The sequence below is a fragment of the Acanthisitta chloris genome, unplaced genomic scaffold, assembly GCF_000695815.1.
Source record: "Acanthisitta chloris isolate BGI_N310 unplaced genomic scaffold, ASM69581v1 scaffold32036, whole genome shotgun sequence".
Taxonomy (NCBI): Eukaryota; Metazoa; Chordata; class Aves; order Passeriformes; family Acanthisittidae; genus Acanthisitta; species Acanthisitta chloris.
In genome coordinates, this window is record NW_008676987.1 from 1 (window position 1) to 24,427 (window position 24,427).

Consider the following 24,427-nt stretch of genomic DNA (forward strand, 5'->3'; position numbering starts at 1 on the left):
GGAGTGGCGACGCCGGGGCTCGCTCCCCGCCCCCTGCCATAACCCGTGCGCATCTTCAGACAGCCCAGAAGGGGCACAGACTGTAACCAACACTCGTCTTCCTAGAGCGTCGGTATGGGACGTGTGTGGTTGCTTTGGCTGGCATAAACCAGAGCAAGTAGGAAAGTCACCCTGGTATACAAAGGCAAAAAACTGACCTGCACAACCTGAGGAAACCAACTGAGAACAGCAAGGTATATCTTGCAAGTTAATGTCTATTTTTGGATAAGTTTTACTGTAATGAATTCACCCCATGAACTTGGCCAGTGAAGTTCAATTTCCACGAGGAAATTTTTACTTATCTTGTCCCATCCAGAATAAACTATGGTTGCATTTACTTTAGTCATGGAGAGGTGTAAAATTCACCATCACTGACCTAGGAACTAAACCAAACACAAAGCACACATGACACTAAGCTCTCCAAGCATCTTTGCCAACAGAGATGACTGTTCTAGCAAACAGAGGCTGAGCACAGGAATGGGAGAACAAACATGATATTCTTGCATCCAATTTCTTTCCAGCTCAGGTATGAAACCTTGCTAAAGCACAAAACTCTGCAAAGTCACTTCGCAGATACCAGAACTATAAATTGCCAAAGGAGTTATGGCTCAGGCACGTACCTGGTCTCTTTGATCTAGCACCCTTAAAAAAGGAAAAGGGACATAGCACAATATGTAGTGAAAGGAAATCTTAAGTTTCAGTAACACTGATCACAATGACTTCACATGCAAATGGTTGTAATCCGTTTTTACCGGAGAACAAATTATTTGTGAGGCAATGGCCTCTTCAGGTTTTAAGAAGTAACATACTTTTCCTTTAGTATACAACATAAAATGCCATATAAAACGAACAGGAGGATAAAGAAAGCCCACAAACTCACATACCCTACATTTGTTCCTACACACCCTTCCCTACCCCTTGTCTTATGATCCTGACTCACTCTGTGCCTATCGAGCCTGTTGCATTTCCTTACCACACCATGTGACCTCTTACTCAGCCCCTCCTTCCAAGTTCCTAGCCAGAAATATCTTGTCACCTTAAGGAAAAGCTGGTCAACAACACCATTTTTTTCACCATGTTTTCAGGTTTGTGCATGGCATGCACATGCTACAATGCTGGGAATCAGATGCTACCTTCCAAGGACACAGAAACTTTACTAAACAAGCAAAAAACCAAAACTGACTAACCAAGGTATCAAGAAGGCCCCTGTGGATTTCAGGACAATTTCAAATACAGCTGCAAGTGACTACAGGGATGGAGGGTAGAGAAGATCGCCTGAGTGTGCATGACTGCAGACATAGGCTGAAAGCACCACACTGCTGCTATGCTTTCAATTATTAAACTGTGAATACAATTAGGGGGAACTGTTTATAGATCTTTTACTTTCATTCAGAAATTTATTATTTTCCCTATCTATATTAGCTTTTCAAATAATAGACTTCCACTCTACTGTGAACCTTAACAAGAAAAAAAAGGACTGTTGGGAATAACTGCATTAGATACACTATGTGATAAAGAGCTAAAGTGAGGGAGCTTTGTGATGATGGCTTCTTATGTGAGAGAACAGGTAGTAAGCAAGTGGAAGGACACAATGTAAGCCTTTCTACTCTTTACCTAGCTTTTATTAAATAGTACATACAAACTTTTGTGCTTCCAGTAGAGAATATTTTTACCTATTTGTTTCAAAAAACCCAAACAACCCAAAACAACAGGACTTTAAAAAAAATCAAACAACAAAAAAAATACCCCCAATATTAAATAGCAAGCCTTGTGTAGCTTCATTTCACAAAATTTCCTCTCCCCCAAAGGACATGGAAGTAACATTCTTTTTAATCTATATCAATTAAGCATAGCAAATTAGAAGTGAGGTGCTATAGCCAAAGTTTTGCTTCTCTGCCCATCTGCTGAGGGTTTGGTGCCCCTACAGTACAGCTTGAAGAAGATACTGTGTCCTTGTGCCTCAGCGACTCTACTGTAAAGTGCCATGTTTCAACTGGAATTGCTGATAAAGATGAACTAGGCCTAAGCTGCCAGACCTTACAGTGGAATGAATGAAGTACAGGCACATGTTCACTTCTGCTGACACAGCTATGAGTGAAGAACCAGAAAAGCTGACTCCCTTTGCCATTCCAGCAGCAGCCACATCAGCTACCTAGACATGTGGCTGCTACTTGCCTGGTAATCACCAGTTCTAAAGGTTATGAATGTGAATTAGAGCTTTTGTCATACAGTCCACAATGGGTTTCCATGAGGAAGTTATTGCATGTGTAGCTGTTACAGCCAAGCAAAAAATAAAAACAGAACACTGCCCAAAAGCTCTTTTTCATTTGAAAAAAGAGAAAAAGCAATTGTATAGAACAGAAATCTGCAACTTTGACTGAAACACCAGTGATCTCAAGAGTACCTCTTGGCCACAGGGACCAATCAGGACAGGAAAGCGCACCATCAAATCATTTACATGGGAGGCAATTCTATAGACACTCAGAACTATTCCAGCAATGTGGACTCACAAAGCCTCTTTCAAGTAAGGTAAGCAGTGCTTGCACCCTCCAGAAAGCAATGCCATCTTCTCCTAAGAGTGCCAACCTCTTGGAGGAGATGTTACATGTACTGGGAGAAGAGTTCTGCTGTGGACATCTAGTTAATATCTGCTTAATGTGCGTCGTCAAGCTCTTGTGGAGCAGTGCAGGAATGGGTTTGGTGATGTTTTTGTTGTTTTATTTGTTGTTGTGTTTTTCTTTAAATTAAATCATGCAACACATGAAATGTAGGGGCAAATCATTTTTCCAGGCATCCACCACATTGCCGGCAATGAGATGTGCCACAACAGCAAGTGTTAGCTCTAGGGAGCTGTTACCTATAGGTCAATGGCATTTAAAATAGAAAAGTCTTTCATACACAGTGTTATGAATAAAATTGCACTTAATTTTGTTAAAAACTCATATCATTGTAACTTTTCCAAATATTTCCTTTCTGGTATCTTAATTTTCTTCATCAACAGGAGCTTCTCTCTAAAACCCTCTCACGCATGCTGGACACATGACATACAACAGCAGTTGTGTCTATCAGAAAATTAGTCTGTTGTTTCTTCCGTGCTTATTTCTGTCTGTCCCCACCCTCCCCCCGAAAGGTACAGGCAGTTCCCCTCTAGGTGTCAATTGTAACATTGAAATATAAACTCCTCAAGCAGACATTAGGAATTTTAGTTTCACAGATTAAATATTTGAAAAGTTACAGAAGGTGCTGGAATAGTACACATGTAAATTGCTTAAAAATCCAAACTTGCAGCAACTTTGTAAATTCAAATTTCCAAAAGGTTTATAATGTCCTTGTGAACTTCTTCCACAGCAAGACACCCACATGACAGTAAAGCATGAAACTTCCCAGGCTGAGATCAAGAAACAAATCAGCAGGATGTACTTGCTCCACCAGGTAACTTTATAAGAGCCATCTCCACTTCCAATAGGAAAAAGCTACTCCTTCATTCCATTTTGGATCTTTCAAAGTGTGTAATCATTCTTTCCTGGAAAATAAAACATCCAATGTTGTCATTTCACTCAACAGGTTTACACTACTCAGAAATAAGGTGGTATGCTTTGCACATTCACAACAAATGCAGATTCCTACACATTTTAAGTCACGATTCCAACTTAGACAGCAGATATTCCACTTTTTTTAGAATATATATTTAGAACACATTTGTATTCTCAGAAGCTGTATCATAATTGTCCCCACTATCCTTCCCCCCTCGTAGTATTTTACTGCTGCATTGACAAGATCAGAGTCCAGTTCTAGTAAGCTGAGTCCTTATCAGCTGACTCATGACTCCTTTGGCATGTCAGAAGACTAATTTCCACTGAAGATTTTGTTACTGACCTCATCTGAATCCAGAAGAGCTGGAAGAGCACTGTAGTGGGGTGTAAAAACAAATAAAAATTAGAGCATATACTAAGACCCTATTATTGACAACCATTTTCAATCTTATGTTGCTTTTTAGGGCACAGAGGAACAACAATGAAGACTAACCTGTTAAACTGAAAGGCCTGAGAAAGACACAGAAAAAGGAAGAGCCCAAGGAGTATCCTCAATGACCTTTATAACATTGGAATTCCTTGTTTTTTCTAAGCTTTTCATTACAAACTGAACAATTTCCAAGATGCCATGAAATAAGCTGCATTATTTATACAGGAATACTGTTCAACTGCACTGAAGATATTTACAATACAGAACCATATTGTAAACACATGTCCCAGAAATCAAACAGGTTACATAGGTACTCCAGCCTTTCCAACTACAATAGACCTCCCATCTGCTGAGATCTCGACTCCTCACAACCCTGACCACACTCTCAGGAACAGAAAACCCTGCAGCAGATTACCTCAAAGTGCCCTTTCCTAGCCTATACCTGTCTAGTCCTTTTTTTTCTTAACCAATCCTAGCAGTCTTAAAAAAAATAAGTATTGGAACTAAGAAAAACCAAATTCAATTGAGAAAATGCACTTTTTCATCCTCTTGAAACTTCACCTAATTTTTTGTCTTTACCTATCTTCAAGCAAGTTTTGTACTTAAGAGCATCCGCCAGAATTCCCTTGTGTGCTGCTCTTACACCAGCAGAGACAGAGTTCCACCTGGCACTGGCTTCTGACCTCCTAGCGTGATTACACTTGACTGTCTGCAGTCTGTCAGACTTGAACACATGCTGACTGAAGCAACACTGTTTTCTGGATTTACTTTGTTTTAACTTTAGTGAAGTGCAAACCAGTCTGTGGTTTCACAGTCTGAGACAGAACAAACCAACCCCCTCTTTCTATTCAGTGCTCTGAAAATACCTTTGAATATCTTGCTGAATGTAAAGCATGGAACAGTGCAATTTACTTTCCAACTTTATTGGAATGTCTGTTGCCATTTTTACACTTCTGGCAATACAGTCTGCTATGTGGGCTGTGCATATCTATTCTGCTTTTAATAACTTTTGCATCCTAAAAATGTCAGTGTCCATGTCCAAATATTTCATAGCAAAACTGAACTTCACAGATTAATTAAGCTCACAAATTTGAACCCACTTTTATTGTGACTGTAAAAATACTCACACATCTGTCACTGACGAAGGAACATTCTCCTCTACCCACTTCAGGTCATCCTCTGGCTACACGTACAGAAATTAAGTGGAAAACAAAAGTTAGCTTTCCCAAAATGCTGTCACATGCAAGCCTTTTTCTTCTCAACCTACTTGACAAAACCCAATGCATGTCAGTTATTAAATTAAAAAAACCAAACCACCAACCAATAAAAAAAAGCCCAAACAAAAAAAAAAAATACACAATTCACCTTCGATTTGATTTCTGGATTACAGAAAACGCATTCCAAGAAAAAAGAAATTAATAAAAAAAAAAAATCCACCTATAACTTGCTGTCAAGTCTGTAATAGTCTAATTGTGACTAGGGCAAGCAGGCCCTCAGGACACTTTGGTTATGTACAAAATCTAGTTTAATCTCACACAAAAGAACACTACCTTTAGAAGATGTTAATAGATGAAAAAATATTAAAAACACAAATTAGATTTATCAAAGGTAAATTATTGTCAGGATTTCTCATTCCTATATCTTAATTCACAGCAGGAGGACACTTGTTCTGAAGTTGTGGAACTGACCCTTTCTGATACCCCCCACTCCTAGAATAAACAAGGTTGATTTTCATGTTATCCTCAGTTAAGTAGTAGAGAGTTGCAACCAACCTTTGAGAAAAACAATGTTAACAATAAAACTATTACTGCTATTGCAATGAATTCTTACAGGTTCTTTCCACTTTTAAATTTCTGCATTCATTCCATGAAAAGATTCCAAGACATTTTCTACCTTCTAGCTGAATGTGAAAACATCTCTGCTTATGAAAAAATGCATGTTCCCACAAAGTATTTAGGTAGGTACATAACAATATACCAAATCAGCCCATACAAGTAATGAACCGCAAATCTCAAACTTAGAAGGCAATTTATTTAAAATACGGCTCAGCTTCCCTCAGCCTGACAAAGTTGTTAAAATAACATATTATTCATTATTAGACTGTTGTATTATATAGTTCTACCTATACTGGATTGTGCAAACATTCCTAAAGGACAGAATGAATTCTAAAGTTTTCATTGCACCTACAGGAAATCTGATTTAAAAAATTTGTCTTTACTTTCTTTTCAGAAGTACTGTAACCTTATGATACTTTGACTCACTCACACTCTCACATTTATAGGTTGAAAACTTTGCATATTTGTGAGCTACTACTGGGGGCAATCAAAGAAGAGACGAATTCTTCGAGGTAGAGAGAGCATACTCACAGCTTTGTTTGCTTTTACATTCCCATTTGGTTCTTGCTTTGTACTTCTCATTTTCATTCCCTCTGAAGACAAAAGAAGAAAAAAAGATTGGGATGACTGAAGTATAATTGTTCATAGACTGTAAGTAAAAGTGTTGAGCGGACATTCAGGATATTTCATCAGATTCCAAGACATAGAGTAAGACAAGATTGAGACTGCTTTTCTCTTTGAAAGGTGTGTAGTATTTTTTCCTGAAAGGTGGAGTACCTAGTTTTTCCTCAATTTTGTAAGCTTACCTAAAAAATACAAATTTATAGTCCTTTTATTTAAACCAGACATCAGCAGCATAAAACTCAAACATAGTTGCCCAGAGGGGCCATGGAATCTCCATCTTTGGAGATAGTCAAAAGCCATCTGGACACACTCTGGGGGAACCTGTTCTAGGTGACCCTGGCTTGAGCAGTGGATTGGACAGGATGACCTCCAGAAGTCCCTCCCAGACTCAACCATTCTAAGACAAAAGCAACCCTCCAAGTTTATTTTACCTACTGACTGCTGACCAGCTACCTGGTTGACTTAAAAACTGGGAGGCAATATGCATCTTCCAGCCTGGCAGACAGCCAGATAGAGCTGTTTGACAAATGCACCTAATATATTACATACTCCTCCTTGGCTCCTAAAGAAGTCAAACAGCATGGTTGTATTCCAGCGTAACAGATTTGTGGACAGCAGCAGTGGCCCTACCTTTTACATAGCTTACAGACAGAGGTGTTACAATAGACAGTTCCCTGAATAAACATATTCATCCATATGTTTACACTGGACATTCCTATGCTAGGCCCTAACATGAAAAATGAAGATGATCACAGAGTTCAGAGAAGAGATAGTAAATTAAAATTCTTAAATGGGATTTTAAAAGAGAACTGCACACTAATCACTGCCTAGCAACAATATCCAAGAGATCCTTGTCATCATTATTTGATTCAAACCTACGACTTGACATATTTAACAAAATGATGTCCAGTGGACATGGCAAAGCAACCACTGTGGTAAAAGCATAGTACTAGTGTGCAGCAGTGTTTCCAGTATCAACCAAAAACCCCAGAATTAAACAGGCAATGTAAGTACTAAACATAGAGCCACTTTTCCCTCTACAACTTCATGTATCAATGGCAATTGACTTTGCTTTTCCAACGCTAATGAACTTTTTGTCAGAGAACAAGACATCTTCCTCCATGGAAGTGTCTCTTCAATACTGAAATTAGGCAGAAAAATTATTTCTCTTACCAAAGCTTTCCTTTAACATTGGCTCTTTCTGCTCATCATCCTCCTCCTCTTCAGACAGGGGTGAGAAAGCAAACCTTTAGGAGTGAAAGAATGAAAGCTATCTTAGAATTCTCTCTCTTGCCTCCCAAGAGATCCACCACCCCAACACTGATATGACTTAATTGTTTTGTATCATTGTTTTAAAGACTGATAAACTAAATTATCAAGAGTTTAAGTCTTCTTTTAAAACAAGTTCAGCATTGCAAACAAACTGGATTTTATCTATGTGACTTCCTAGACTTAATTTTCCTCAATCCCCTGTACACACTGCTTAGTACACTTACAGATCAGTGCACAGCAACTAAAAATCACCCACCAGTACCTCTTTGAATAAACAAGCATTCCCAAAAGTAAGAGGTACGAAAAAGCTGAACCTTTGGTTGTTAGCAGACGGTCTCCACAGAATCATGATGACAAAAAGGATCATTGAAAACAATAAACGCCAGATGGCATCATCCACCCATAGCTCCTGCCAGTCCTGTGAAGAAAAACAGCAGCACAGATGGAAAATGTTGTGAAGCAAGAAATTCCATGTTCTCAGCTCTTTCCAAGGGTGAACTATAGGCCTCTGTCCAACAGGTTCATTACCCACAACAGTGGGAATTTTAGCATGTAGTATATTGCTCTAGACATAATCCACAGAAAAATCTGCTCCAGAATGCCCACTCTCACTGCCAAATGTAAACTTATCAAGAGGCAGCAATTGTAGAAAATACTCAATATAAACTCACCGACTGACAGTCCACCAGCCTGAACTTCATAGTGGTCCAGATGATAAATACAACAGATGCTGCAATATTCAAACAAACAAGCTGCTTATTACTACACAAGATGCTAATTCTACTAATCCTACTAACAGGAATGTGTTTCACAAACAAAGATCAAAGACCTAAATAGTGTAGTTTTAAAATTCAACTGACTAGTTTTGGAAAAGAAGAGATTCCTTTAACGCACTAACCTTATACAGTAATTTGAGCACAGACCAGTATGTTTTGGTCTTGTTTCTTCAGAGACACAAGGAGTAAATCAAATACGAAGTATTTTGCCAACTCCTCATTCCTATTCATTATTCTTGTATTACATTCATCTAGCCTCCAAACCATGGTTTCATTACAGCTGACAAATAAATCTTACCTTGCAGTAACTGAACAATCTGATCTGTCTGAATGCCGTAAGCATTCAGATCTCAACCTACAAGAGTTCTAATGCTCAAACTACACTCTCACCAGTTTTAGAAGAGACTTCCCTCTACTAAGGTGTTCTAAGATGACTAAGAACCAGGTGGTGAAAGGAATTTAATCAGAGCTGTTGATTAAAAGTAGTGCACTTTTTGCTTGTTTGTTTAAATAAAAAAGTGCACCCTTTAGAAGTTTTCTGCTCACTGTACCGATAGCAGGGCATGTGGAATCAGCAACAGATTTATTCTTGAAGTTCATCACTACTAGAAATGGAAAAAAAATCTGAATCTGTGTTCTTCCAGAATACAGAGGGCCTTATGTTGCAATACTAAGAATCCAGCTTTTCCAAGAATATTTCTGGTCTTCAGACATCTTAAAAATCCTGTAGTATACAGTGATACTGCAATTTTGCCAAGAACTGTGTCTGTGAAGTTAACAGCATAGGATAATAATCTCTTGCAGCCGGAAGTGGGACTAAGGTACACCATTAAAAGAGCTGCAGAAAACTACTGATCTTATTAACATCAGGACTAATAATCCACTGTCTCTGAAATATCAAAATAACACTTGGCAAAGACACACTGTTAGAAATGGGTGAAATTTTAGAAACACCAAGTACTTCGACTGTATTTACAGAAAGGTCAGCGAACTGGAAAGTTTGCTTTAGTGGCCAAATCAAACCATATATGGAAATGGAAAGTGGTCTTATTTGATTGACATAATTTTCTGCTTACCTGCTACTGCCAAGATGAGCGTGTTGGTGAAGTGCCGATACAAAGACAGTTTCACAACATTCCTTCGAAGTTTTAGCAGCTTCATTGTTTGAGTTAAGCTGATGAATATGTATGGAAAGTCAAGGAAAAGCCTCTGAAGGAGCAAGCTAGTCACAGTCTTAGGACACAGATCTTATGATCAACAGCTCTCCCACCCACACACTTAGCCCTCTAAAAAGACCATTCTCAGTAGAAGAAAAGTTCATCTTATGGCAAAGGTACTAAAGAGCAGAATATGTCCTTCTCATGTTATTTAGTCATCTACACCTAGAACTTGTCACACAAAGATGGTATGCAAGCATCTACTTTGGACTATCATAGAATCATAGAATAGACTATGACCCATTTCTCCAAAAGTGTCAGCTGTACTTCTGAGAAATGAAAAAACAAGTCTGAACTAGAAATGAGTTAACATCCAATTAATGCATACAGCTGCCTTCACACTTTTTTAAAAATTTTATTTACACAGTGACAAAGCAAGTGCTTAGGAGAGACATCGTGGGAGGGGACAATTGTGGCTGTCATGGCTGAGCAGGAAGATATTGATATTTTCAACAGAGTTTTGTGATTGACTTTCACTAAAAACACTTCAGAAGGATTTTGCTATACACAAGTCGCAACTGATGTCAGTTCCCAAAGTCACACCAGCTTAGGGTTGCATGGATGCAATATGTCAAGACACCACAAAATTAACACCGTCCCATTGTGTCACCAACTTCAAGATTAGTTCAAATTTTACAGAAAGACTTAGGTTTGATATTGCCAAGCAACCTTCTCCTCAAACCATAAACTGAGTCAGTTCTCCAAAGGGTACTACTATGGCACCATTGCATGCTACACTAGAACAAATTAATTTCATACTCAGCAATCACAGACTGATAACAGACAGACTATATTCAGAAGCAGCTTTAACAGCGATACATTCAGTGCAAGAAAACCTAGGTAACCAATTGGTAGCAGAAAATTACCTGAACATTCAATTACAGAAGTTCTATAACTTTTACCAGAAGTAGAAAAAACATATACTTGCAGCTAATTTAAAAAAAAAAAAGTTCAGCCAAAAAGACTCACAAAAAACCAAAAGGAAACACACCACACCAACTAAAACAGTGAAGGATATCCACCAGCACAGGGCAGTATCTAGGAAAGCCAGGGGAATAAAAGCCAAGGAGGCAAGATCATTCTGGGCCTGGAGACAAAGAGAGAGCCGATAAGAACAAACTGAAAAGAAAACAAGGTACAGAAGTGAGGAAGGTCAGGCTATTTTATGCAAAACCACACATACACCACCACAATGCTCCCAAGTTTTCTATGGAAACAGAGGGTTTGAGCCAAGAGTTCAGCCCAATGCACAGAGAGGAACTGACAATGCCATATTGTCAGTTCTCCACCAGCAAGGTAAGAAGCAGGTATCCAGATTAAGTCAATCCAGCACCATTAAAAGGAGCCTCTGCTGAGGCAATTGCTGCGATTAATTGCTCCGGCCACTTCTGCTACAGAAAACTAGCAATCAGCTTGTTAGAGATGTAGTAATTAAATCTTTTACGCTATCCATGGACAAACTGAAAGCTCCACTGGCAACCATGAGTTTGACTGAAGAGGCAAAACTTGCCTCTGTGTGTACATCAAAAACTATCAAAGTCCTAATTAAAAGAAGCAAACCACCTTTTATTCCTTCTAAGTGTAAGACAGAAATAATAAGCTGTGAGTAACTGTGTAGCAATCTGTAGTTTATGAAAGGATATCCACAAAATAATACAGGCATCAATCATGGACAGGGCCAAGTTTGCTATCAGAGCCACAGTGTCATAGAAAAACTGGAAAAGTACCAAATATAGGACAGGTTAAATACTTTATCCCGAAATACCAAAACCAGAACAACAGATATATACATCCTGATATGCTTCTTAATGAATCCAGTAGTAGCACTACTCACACACACTTCCCCAGGCACAGCCTCCAAAACTGGAGTGGTGGGGTTTTGGTTGTTTGTTGTTTTTTGTTTGGTTTGTTGTGGGGTTTGGGGGGGAAGGGGAGATTGTTTGGGTTTTTTATTCTTGGGTTGTTTGGGGTTTTTTTCATGGCCAGGTAACCCAAGCATACATTTGTGTCTGCAACTAGCCCTACCTAATCCAAAGTATTTGACACAAATGTTCAGGCTGAAACTTGACTAATCAAAATGATGACAATTATTTCAAAATACACACAATTACATCCTAATAAACAGAGAAGACATCAAACTTTAAATAATTGTCAATAATCCATATCCACAGACTCAAAAGTTTAACCACTTCACTATCTCTGCTCCCTTTTAGCACAGCCCTAGAATTTTTCCTTAGCATGCAACTACATAAAGCCAGTGGTGTCTGTGGCATATGGGAAAATTCAAGCAGTTATTACTGACCCCCGTGACTCTAAGAACACCTTCCATGCCAGAAAACAATAGATAAAGGGCTCCAGCCATAACTACTTTGTGAAGAGTAACTCCAAGACGAGGCCTGTACGAAAACAAAATGAAATCCAGGTTAAGTGGGGAACAAAAAGTGAAGTCATGTCAACTTGAGCCTAATATAAGATATGAAGGATATGAATAAAAGGTTCTTGTGACAAGCCACTTCTAGAAATGATCTTATTATGGTGCTCAAAGCTCACTATTCATTTTGTCTTACAATATGATGTGACTAAGGGAGAGACTGGCAACAACTGTTTCCTAGTTAACCTGTTCAGCTTTTTATGGACCATTTCAAGAAGTCTCATTCCACTTCTTCACCACTTCCCCCAGCACATCCACACTTGCCAAAAGCTTCCACTACCACACAGCACGGTGTTTTACCATTGAATACAGCTGGAGACAGACAGATGAGCAGCAATCTTAGCAACAGGAGCCTCATAAAGCAGATTCCCTCCCCTGTCAGTGATTCTTGACCTCCCCCATTTCTAGAAGCTCCTCCTTGCCCAGAAGGCAGGCACATAAAGCTCCCATTCCAGTCAGTGGAGTATCTCAACAGTGACTCAGAAACCCATTACTACAGTAGTACACAGGCGTGGGTGGAAAGAAGAGTAATCACAAAATGGAACTGTCACTGAAGAAATCTAGATCTTTACAGCACTTAACTAAAACACCTACCTTTTAACTAGCCAACTATGGGGAGATGAATACTGCCCGAAGTAATTAAAAACCAAGTGAAAACCCTTTTAACAGAACACAACAAACCAGCGAAAGAATTACTCACTTGACTATTCCATATCCCAGACTGACTATGATGACCAGGGTTCGAGCCAACGAGCGCTTCACAGCAGAAAGAAGTTCTGCCAGTATTACTGCTCCTTGAACTACCAAAAGCAAAGAGGAGGAAGCTAGGTTATTAAAATGTAATTTCTGTTTTATTAACTACCACATGCAATTGTAGAATGAGAGGAGACAAAGCTGGCTGTTAAAATGTACAATTTTCTTATAACCTACATCTAGATTTTCTGATACATCACTTGGCATAAAAATTTTGCATCCACAGAAAGTGGAGAGTAAAGGATTCATTAAACATTTATCCTCAAGATCAGCCTGGATGATCAGCCAAACAAGTCAACCAATAAAACCTTCTGTACCATGAGTGTGGCCAATTAGCAAAGTCAGAATGACATTTTACTTGCAGAGTTTCATTTCTATACATCCAGCCTGAAAATTCGAAACCAGAGTCCCAAAGTTTTATGTGGAGGGAATCTCTTAAGATGTATTATCAGGCTATGGACTGAAGAGTTATCTACAATGCTGACATGCTGAACAAGGAGTTTCAAAGCCTCTTTCCAAGGCCAATACTAATTGTCCGAAATTAGAAACTACACTGTCGTACCATTTTAAACTTCATCCAGCACTACAGTGTAGACTCTCCATAAACTAGCATTTTACATCCCTAAGACACTACACTCAGAGTTAAAGAAAGCAACAATATTTGAGCTCAGAGCACCATGTTTACAACATATAAGAAATGCAAAAACTCTGGTTCCCTGTTTGTTTTGAAACCATCCTCAAGTAATCACATACTTAATATGTATCTGTCACCCCAATTTAGCATAAGCCATTAGTGCTATGCCACATCAATTAAACTGCAAGACCCAAGTGCCACCTACCAGATTCCCCTGTGTAGCGGATATTCTGGAACTCTGCATAGAAAACTGCTTTCTCTAGCATTCCCAGGAAGATAACAGCACCAATCCAGAACTGGATCCTCAGGAGATCCCGCCAGTAACAGGCTGACCATGCAAGCCATAGAACCCCGAAGAACACGTACACAATACACATCACCATGAAAAACTATTACACACAAAAAGAAGTAAGAAACAGGAACTTTAGACCCAGAAAAAAAATTTCATTTCCATTCCACAATTGTAAGACAAGGCTCTTTTATCCCTAAGCATAGCAACTTTGCAAGTTTTTAAATATAAAAGATACTAGAAACAAGCATTGTTTCATTTCTCTTCTCTGGATTCTTTAACAGCAACAGTTTAACTTTTCACTGCCTACAAAGGGAATCAGAGTAACTGGCTTTCTGAGCAATTTCTCTCCTGAAGAGTAGTCTGCCTATTTATTCATGGGCAGTTTTTCCCAGAGAGGGTATCATATGTTACTAGATTTCAAAACCTCCAATAAGAATTCAAGCAAATCATCAAGTACTAGAAACTGTACTCCTCACATATTGTTCTATTACTAACTTCATCATACACGTACAGTACTCTGCAAATAAACTTACAGATCACTTCTACACACCATTCCACAGAACAGAGATAAGCAACTAATGCTGGTAAGCCCTCTGTTCAAAAATCTGGAATTGAAAAAGAAACCTAGATAATTCATTAACATTCAGTGATTTATTTTTTTTGGCTTAGTGTTACTTGCTTCAGAAGAACTTTCACAGAATGTCTCCTACAGCAAATAGTAAGCTCAACAATACTACTCAACGCTGAATTTTCTAAATGACAGCATCACACCAAACAAAGGTAAATTTTCAAAAAGGACACTAAGATTAAGAGTAGGGAATAGAAGGAGAGAGTAAAATATTAAATGAATAACAGGAAGTACTTAAGCAAAGTATAGGACAGTTACAATCTAGCAGTCTTCTCTTGTAGAAGGAAGTTTGGGGTTTTTTTTAAACCAAGTAAACACTGAAACTAGCTGCAGAATCCACTGAAACCCTCAGAAATTCAGAAATGCTGTCAGGTTTAACTATTTACAGCTCACTCTTGCCAATAGCCAGGCAAGAGACCATACTTGTTATTGATTCTTAGCTAAAGTCTGTCTACACTACATAAACATTTGAAGTTCTTTTATTTTTTTTGTCTTCTCAACAGAGGAAACTAGCAACCAAGTCAATAACTCCTTTGAACAAAAAGGGGATTAGCTCTTTGTAGTTCAATTATGCCTTGGCCGTGAGGCAGTATTAAAGACCTCCTCGTGGGATGTAAGACAGCCAGTGGAGGAAAAAAGATTAAGCTGTAAAAGAACAAAGAAAGCAGTGACAAATGAAAGGGTAGCCGCAAACAAAAGCATGAAAAAGAAAATTTTCTAAGATATGAGCTAAGGAGAGTAACTGCATCAGTAAAAACACTCAGTTTAGAGCTAATGATACTAATAACTTCAGGAACTACAAATTAACATCCATTAATTCAAACAGTCCAGGTAAGGATAACACTAATGGTATGTGCAAATGCCTGAAATCTATGTCTGTTTTCCCTACCCTGTATTTAGTAAAAAAAAAACCCCAAAACAAAACCAAAAAACCAAAAAACAGCCTCTGCTAAATAACTTTTCCTCCTGAGACACTGGCTCTGTGTTTCCTAAAGGATGAAAGGATGAGTAATTTTATAGGTCACAGAAAAGCTGGTTTACTTACAATCATCAAAGGATAGTCTGCAAGTGAGAGATACTCATACGGCCCCTTCAGTTCTACTGTCACTGTCAAAAGACAATCCAATAACGAAATTGAACATGAAACAAAAGGAGGAAGCCAGGACTTAGCTGATTTTCACTCCTATCTTCACATAGCTTTTAAATCTAACTTGTACTCATAACACACTCAGCTAAAAGCATACAATTAAAATCACATGCTCTATTACCAAGTAACTCATGGTAGTACTTAAAAGTAATTTTTGCTGAAGAGTCATGTTTAACAGGTAAAATTCAGAAACACACATAAGTTAACTTTTTAAGGGGATTTTCAAACTTGTGTAAAGTTTGAATAGGTTATCAATGCACTATTAGATATACTATAATATAATTTCAGGGTAACAATTACAATCTTTGTATGCTACATGTTCTGAGCTTATTAATATAAATCACTGTATTGGTGTGCACATTTCTGAAACAAAACACCAAGCCTCAAAATTAAAATGCTTGGGATTCTTCATTTCCACAAGTAAACTCACAAACCAACAGTCTTAGGAACTTCAAGACTAGCAATCACTATTTCGTAGTAATACTTACACCTATATCAAGTGAAAGACAGTCCTATGAAATTGAACCATACAGTATATATTCAAAGTACCTTAGAACACACTCAATCTGGTAATACATAAAACTGGTGCTGTATTTTCAGTTTACTATACAAACAGATATCTTACTTGTAAAGAGCTTATTCTGATACGAGGAAGGTGTTGTTTTTTCCATCATTTTAGCTATGGTAGTAGTTGTATATCCAATCTGCACAATAAATATATATGGCCCATCTCGCCAAGTTTTGATAATAGCATTCATTGCCTGAAAATAAAATGTCTACATGTAAACAGTGCACAGTCCAGAAGACAAGACAGAAGTAGACTAGCCATATATAGGTTATATCTATCTTGTAAATATAAAGGTCTTCTCTTCTAAGACCTAAAACTTGCTAATAAATATTTCATATGTAAATTTTAAGTTTATTTATTAGGCATAATATTTAAAATTTAGTTGTCCCAATTCAGAAGAATCCTTAAGACCTTGGAGGTGCAAATTTAATACTGGCTTACTGCAAGAGTACTCAAAGGCACTAAAGAAACTGGAAAGACTTCAGCAAAGCACCCTACTCCTTGTTTTCAGTCTAGAAGCATTAAGACTATCACAGATATACTTATTTCCTGCTGCAATCAATTTTTTGGGTACTGCACAGCTACATATAGCTCAGATCCCTGGTGAAGGCTGAATTTTACATATAGCTCAGCTCCCTGGTGAAGGCTGAATTTTAAAATTTAAGACAGAAGAGGTAGCTGAAAGGCAAAACATTTCCATAGTAGTCATTTCCTGTGGACACTATCACTACAGTCTCTGCAACCTGCTCTCATACCTCTAAGACTCAAATCCTTCCAATGAACTAACAGAGGAAGCTTGTCCAGATAAATATTTGCACCATAAAACAAATTAGAGATTTGAGTTTCAGCATAAAAAAACGTTAATTTCACAACTGAAGAAGTTCTAGCCATCTCAGAAACTGCAATATTTACCATGAGCTTTAAAGTTAAAACTATCTATATATATGCCACTCATATGACTACAGCAGAACTTCCACAAAGACTTTTTAATGGCCTCTCCAAGAGAATTTCAGCACTAAGAGTATGCATTTCTTTTAAGAAACCTCCCGACTACAAAACCTAAACCAAATAGAATTTTATGTATCAAAAAAAGTTTAGGCCAATATTGACTGAAAATAAAACCTACAGAAAAACAGTAAACTCAAAAAAAATTGATAAATATATATACACCAATTTGCCTTTAAATCCATCTCTTGCTGCACAGATTCCTTATTTTGCAATTGCACACACAGCTATTTGTGTTTTAGTTTTAAAGTAAATGGCCCTGTAAGTACACAAGGAATTACATGAGTTCTATATGTCACATACAGAAAAGCAGTTACTCTGCTTGTTTTCCACACAGCACTACCTAGTTTCATGCTAAAAAATTCCAGTTGTCAAAAAAAGAGAATATGCTACCAGTAATTTCTTACTCAAAGATATATAGATTAAGGAAACCAAACCAAACCCAGACTGTTGGATTACAAGTCATGTTTAAATTCAGTATACATACAGTTTTATCTGTCACCATTGTGTGATTTCCTACACTCTCCTTCTTGTCTTTCAAGCCCTTAAGAAAAAAAAACATCACAGAAAAATGGATAAATCAATATGCCAAAACTATCTCTTCCATCATTACACTCACTCATTATGAGGAAAGAAAAATTACCTCTTGTTTCTCAGGTGAAAGAGGCTCTGGATGAACAAATTCTTTATAGAAAATCTGCAAGACACAAGAAAGGTACAGCATTTATAGAGATTTTATAGTGTCAATAAACTATATATATTTTTATATATAAATTTAACATTTATAGGCACTTTACACATTAATATGACATTACCAGAAGAGCTTCCAGTAAATGTGATTATTCTCTGAACAGCTGTATTAGAGAGCTTTCATTTTTCTAACTCAAAGAACTGTGCATTTGTGCAGGGAGTCTTGAATACTTAAGATTAATATTTTGTCATTTGAGTGCTGCCTTTCTTCCCCTCAGATAACAGGTATTTATTTTTATAATCCACAGATGTGACAGTAATGAAGTTAATTTTATTTTCCAAATACGCATCTGTTGGGTATCCCCAATACTAATGAAGTCTACATAGACACAAACAGGATTCTGAGATTTCTGCCTTAATCAATGCCAAAAAAATTCCCTAGATGAGTGGGTGCCTATTAGAGATTCAGATTTTGCAAACTCTCCCCAATTATCATGATTATCTAGTGAAACTGCTATACCACAAGAAAAAAGCTGAACAATTAAAATAAGAAATTTCTGTGAAATTCAGAAATAAATATCTAAGAGAAATGTATTTTGTTAAAAATTCAGTAGACTGTAATTTGATAAAAAGTCACTTAAAGACTTTTAAAGCCCCAGTTTCACAAACCTGAACACACAGTTAAGATGCCTGAGTGCACATTACACAGCTAAATCCACAAGATCTCTTCTACAAAACCAATAGTAAACTGACACTTGCCATATTATTAAGTATAAACAGCAGGCAGCATATAGTTATTTCTTTCTTTTTAAAACCATTCCAAGCCATTTTCGCATATCAAAGAAATTAAGAGACATGCAAACAGATTACCAAAAACTCCTTTCAAGTCACCTTTTTGCACGTCTTTTCTCTTAAACCCACACAAAACCAAAGGCCAACTCAGAACACTACATTCAATAGTTTTAATAGTTCAATAGACATTTCCCTGTATTCTCTATCCATAACCCTTTGTCTAAATGGCTGAACACAGATGCAACACTCCACAATTTGCCTTGAATTCTTAAGTACACCATTAAAGAAAGACAGCATGTTATACTGGTATTGCCATCAGTATGATTGCACAGCTTTGTCTGATAATATACAGCTAGAGTAGAGCAGGTGTCTGCCCATACTTCCCTATGCTGTTTTGCATTGTCTTCTCACTTCCACTTTGTTTCAAACATGTTTTAACACTACTATTTTTCATTTTTAACCAGCCATCAGTGCTCAACACACTTTCATTTCCATTATTCTAAATGAACATTATCTGAGCAATAAATGCCAGCCCTCTATCAACCCAAATTTTAGTGGGAGACTCACTCCGCTGCCAGAGATTCACACTTCTACTCAACTAGCAGTAGCCTCCTGTAAACAAAAGAAATTCAGAACACAGAGCCACAAACAAAAAGAAGCACTGAACTTTACAGTGGTTTGGGTTTTTTCCACCAATGTTGAGCCAGCTGTTGAATAGCAAATCAGAAGTAAAGCATAACTAAGAAATCACCATCACAGGTGAAAAGTACCTCCCAACCTACAGTGCTACTTACATGGGATGCTAACACATCTAACAGGAATTACCACCTTCTCTGGTATATATTGTAAAAGACAACAAAGCAAACCGTAAAATTTCTACCCATACCTGAGGTCTGAAAAGCGCAGAGCAGTTTGGAAAGAGGAGAGAAGCAGTGGCATAGTAACCTGACCAACCCGGATGCTCTTCAGCTGTAGTCCCAAAATAGCTATCTGCTTGTTCATCCTGCCAAACATAGAATATCAAAGGTTTATCAAAGTAGGCAGCTGCAAGACCTGAAGAGCTCCACAACTTCATTTTGCACATGCTCTTGAACTGAATTTAATAGGATAAAGGCCATCAAGACCACACAAAACTACTAAAACAAGGGTCAAAAGACCCCATACAGGCTTTAAGTAAGAATTAACACAGTGGAAGTGCAGCAGCCAGCATAAACCTCAGTCTACACAAACAAACTCTACATTATTATATCAAAGACTCGGTCCTATGTTAGGTTAGCAGTTATAACTGCCATAATAAATATTTTAAGTAAACATGGAAAAGTATAAACCATATAAAGCACAGCTGTGTTCTACCACATATACATTTTGTGTAAATTGCTAATACTTGGAATGTGCATCCATAAAGAACAGAATTTAGAGTAAACAGGAAAATATCCGATTTTTTCTATTCATGATCATTAAGCATGGTTGTAAATAATATTTTCAACTACCCTAAACTCACACACCTCAGTTTAGAGGTCATGCACTTATTTAAGCTCCTGGTTTTAGAAGAATTCTGACAAACACCTTACCCAAAACCCAGAAAAGTCAGTAATTGCAGCTAGTTGTTGATCAACTCCTTTCCACTCCAGAAATTTGTTATCTTCTAATGAAAGAATGTGACTTTTAGGCCCAAATTGCAATGTGGATGCAAGCGAGACAACCCCAAGCCCCTCCCCCTAGATCTACTTATCCCTAAAAATCATAACCTATGTTGTTTCCATACAATTCTTACCCCAAAGTTGAAGACTTCATTGTAGCAGTCAGAATATCTTAAGTACCACGTGACATTGAAACCTTGGGAGGGATCACAAGCTTTTTCATCCCCTTCAACTAAAAAAAACAAAAACAACCAGAAAATCAGACACCAGATAAGAACATATAAGACACCATGTGTCTCCCACATGTTTCCTCCCATTCTGTGCTAAACTACCATAATTAAATTTTAAACATGAAACTCAAAGCAAAACAATAAAACATTTTCCTCAAGTAAGCCATTACCGCTCAGTGACAGAAAGAAGCATGTGGGAAATAGAATTCCATTATAACATTACAGAATTTATTAATGAGCTGAAGATCATTTGCACACTTTTAGTTCTGAAGGCAACTGCAAATACCAGAGAACAGCAGTGTCACCCAGTGATTAGAATACACAAAAGGACTTTCTTTTTGGAGATGGAGGGGAGACAAGGCAGGCAGGGAGAGCTAGGAGCAGGACAATACTAAGAGCAATTTGCACATATAATTTAAACATACCAATACCATCTCCAAGAAAATAAATTAAGAGTTCAACATTTTGCAAGTGAACATCCACCCCTCTCCCCAAAAGACAAACAAGCCACTCACACAGTCAAAGCTGCAGTGCTGCCTAAAACAGCAATAAGACAAACTTTCCACAGCGATTTATTAGAGAACAACATGCATGAAAAGGGAAACAAGATTTCCACCCTAATCAGGAGAGACTGCACATACTTTGTGTTTCAAATCTCATTCTTACACTAAAGCCTTGTTAAGGGTATTTCACATTAAGAAGGCAAGCTTCACTCATTAACAAAATGAGCAGCAATGATTTAGTCTTGGAAGAGCCATTTAGATGATTATGTTTGCATTTTCCCAGACAACAGATGGCAAAACTCTTTTGACTTAACACCCTGTTCGCACTGGCTAAGAAGTTCCCACAACTTTACAGGCAACATTCATCTCAGACTAGGCACCTACAACTTCTGTTACATGTACGCTTTTAATGAATGCTTCCATATTGACCACTGCAGCTTAAAAATTCAAATAGAAGAAAGACCCTGCCATGAAGTCTTAATAGATTAATCCCACCTTAAATGTCATAACTACTAAAGCACATATATGTGGAGCTAAAAAAAAAATCAACAACTGAGTTTCTAATACCAAAGATTAAAGCACAAGATTGAAATGCAGTCACTGGAAAGTAAGAGCTTCCTTATGACACCTTCGGCTAAGCATGAAAACAAGACATACATGCTCCATGTCACCCTAGATGTTGCAGAGGGCACAACAAACAAAGCAAGGCAATGCAAGCACTGCAGTGGCATGGGTAAATGGCAAATTCTTTGATGACAAAGGCTCTTCCAATAAAATTGATCGAGGAACATCTCAATGATCCTAGGCATCCCAGAGCAAATGCCTTCTAGAATAGCACTCCAGAAAAGCAGTAGGTAAAAACAAATTCATTACTGACAATGCTAAATGGCAGTGGCAGTCTTCCCAGTCAGAAGCAGGAAGCATCAGACACCAATACACCACACACACTAAACAATCAAAAAAAGGGGGGAAAATAAAAGGAGGCAGTGGAGGAGGAGATGCAGGTCCTCACCAAAACCATGAGCAATCATGTTTGGCAAGAAGGGTCACATTGTCCACACTGGCATCACACAGCAGATGGAAGAGGCAACAGACAGCAAATGAAAGAAGAGAGAAGTTTACACACACACATAGGCAAAAAAGAAAGAATATGTAAAGCTGAAGTTTCCCAGTATCAGGTACAGTTTAATCATCATCTAGGCTGAGAATTCAGGTAAGTTCCCAGCTTTTATTACTTCTTCTTTCAGTGATTCATTATGAAAATTCAAGTAAATATTGTAATCACACTGGTATGTAAAACAGGGGTCTTCACTTCAGAATTTTAAGACTTAATGCCTTTTTAAAGGTTGACAGCAGCAATAATAGAAGTCCACATCAGGAGTTAGGAGATATAATTCTTACTGCCAGATCTGTCTTACAAACCTGCCTTATAACAAGCAAATTTTGTTTTTTCCATGCCATAGTTCCTTCTTTTGGCATGATTAGACTTACCACACTCTTCACTCCAGGGACCCATACCTTAGATGCCGTGTTACTATGAGTACACTATTCCTATTAAACTTTAGACAAGAAATCCTAAAACCTACCAAAGCTCCAAATGCCCTTTCAAACCCCCCTTCGCTCTCCCCAAACAGCAGATTTCTACATTTTGATCCTGCAGCTGCACACTTGCAGTTGTCTCACTGCGATATGCGAACAACAGCGTTTGAGCTACACTTGACAAGTGGGAAAACTGTAACCCTGGCACGATGGATCTTCACTAAAAACCACTCAAATACTACCCCCATGTTTCAGATTCATGTGGGATTATTGGAAGCACTTCAACAAACTGTCTCCGAAACACTGTCCCAAGAAGGGCAGGTGCTAGAAATTAAACCTGAGAAACAGTAAAGTAAGTACTAAACATCATAGAGCACAGCAACAAGAAATTTCACTAAGAAGCATCAGCTAATCCTCATGATACCTTAACTTGCAATTTAAAAACAGCACAATCACTTCAGCAACCAAATCTCGACACGATAAAGGCACATATTCCACTCATTGTCTCTAAAGTGACTTTCACATCCTCATTTGACACACGTGCAGCAGGGCCTTCACAGGCACTGTGCAAATGGATCAGCAGAGACCAAACCGCTTTCCCCCCCATGCTAAGAACTGGTGCAAACAACCCCTCTAAAGTGCTCAAAGTGAGCGGCAAAGATTTCAAGCCTTTCTAAATCAGCTGGTCACTTCCACAAGTCACCTACATCATCTTATTGCTATCTAAATGCTGTCCACATGTTCACAGGAAAGAGGGTGTTTCATAAAAACTCTCCTCTGAGCAGTAACCTACAAACTCCATAACCCACAGACCTGGCCAGATCAGCACAGAGCAATACACAGAAACAAGAGGAAGGCTGCAAACACGTTTGCTCTGTAGCACACTCACGCACTGTGATCAGGAGAAAACACCTCTCAGGAGAGCTCTGCCAGAGGGTGCAACGTTCCCTTACCACTCCCAGAAGCACTGAGCTAAAACGGGACAAGGCCTCAGAAAGCAATGCCTCCTGTACACTGGCATCAGTCACCCTGCAATACGAATAGCACCTGTCCCAGCTAGCACCAGACCTCCCAGACAGAGAAATGTAGCAAATCTTTAATAGGAAAAGCACACCTCACAGTAGAGCTCAGCACATCCCACGCCTGATTACCAACTACCTGAAATGAAGTGCTACTCCCATTGCCCATCTTGCCCTCTCCCGAGAGGGCCCGAATACAATATTCATTTCTGCTACAGCCTAAACAGATCACAACTGGGAAACTTCAAGGCTGTTAACAAACCCAACCATATGAGAGCTATGGCTTTTACACAGTGCTGGAATAGCTGTCATTGCAGCCAATGCAGTTACACACTTCACAGCGTTTTGAGTCCCAAATGTTAAAGTAGGAGGGGTGTCAAATAGCAGAGAGGGCAGGTTAATCTGTTGTAACCACTTACATCTCAGGAAAATAGTGGTGTTGCTGAAGAGAATCTTCCCAAAGTTAAACTTCTTCCCCTGCAAAGGCACAAAAAAGGAAGATATATTAGCAGCCTTAATGTCACTGAGCTTAAGGAAACATAATCTTCCATTCTGAGTTTTAAGACAATACAATAACGAAAACAAATGCCAAATCTGGAGCCAGACTTACTGGACTTTCCAGTCATGCTTCACCACCCCTCCAACACACTCCTAAAGATGGCTTGAAAGGCTTGGGGCTTTTTGTTCTGCAAACGGAACCAATTTCACATTGACATTTGCTGAAACGATTAGCATTTTCTTGCTGATGAGACAGTCTGGACTATCCAACCACACAAATTTGTGTTCTGAGAATGAACGGGAGTATTCATTACCATCCTCAAAGTTTGCCC

General features: G+C 38.3%; 1 protein-coding gene across 1 annotated transcript; it reads right to left on the reverse strand.

Moving 5' to 3' along the window:
• Positions 1 to 3,218: 3,218 nt before the first annotated feature.
• Positions 3,219 to 24,149, reverse strand: TMEM87A (transmembrane protein 87A; the record flags this gene model as incomplete). The annotated part of the gene is made up of 19 exons (XM_009076345.1): positions 3,219 to 3,562; positions 3,916 to 3,946; positions 5,130 to 5,185; positions 6,369 to 6,430; positions 7,635 to 7,708; positions 8,048 to 8,151; positions 8,405 to 8,463; positions 9,586 to 9,694; positions 10,745 to 10,813; positions 12,029 to 12,122; positions 12,858 to 12,957; positions 13,750 to 13,933; positions 15,510 to 15,571; positions 16,237 to 16,372; positions 17,672 to 17,728; positions 17,828 to 17,881; positions 19,553 to 19,669; positions 20,441 to 20,538; positions 24,017 to 24,149. Coding segments are annotated over 19 exons (1,641 nt in total), but the record flags the coding sequence as incomplete, so codon positions are not given.
• Between the last annotated feature and the right edge of the window lie 278 nt (positions 24,150 to 24,427).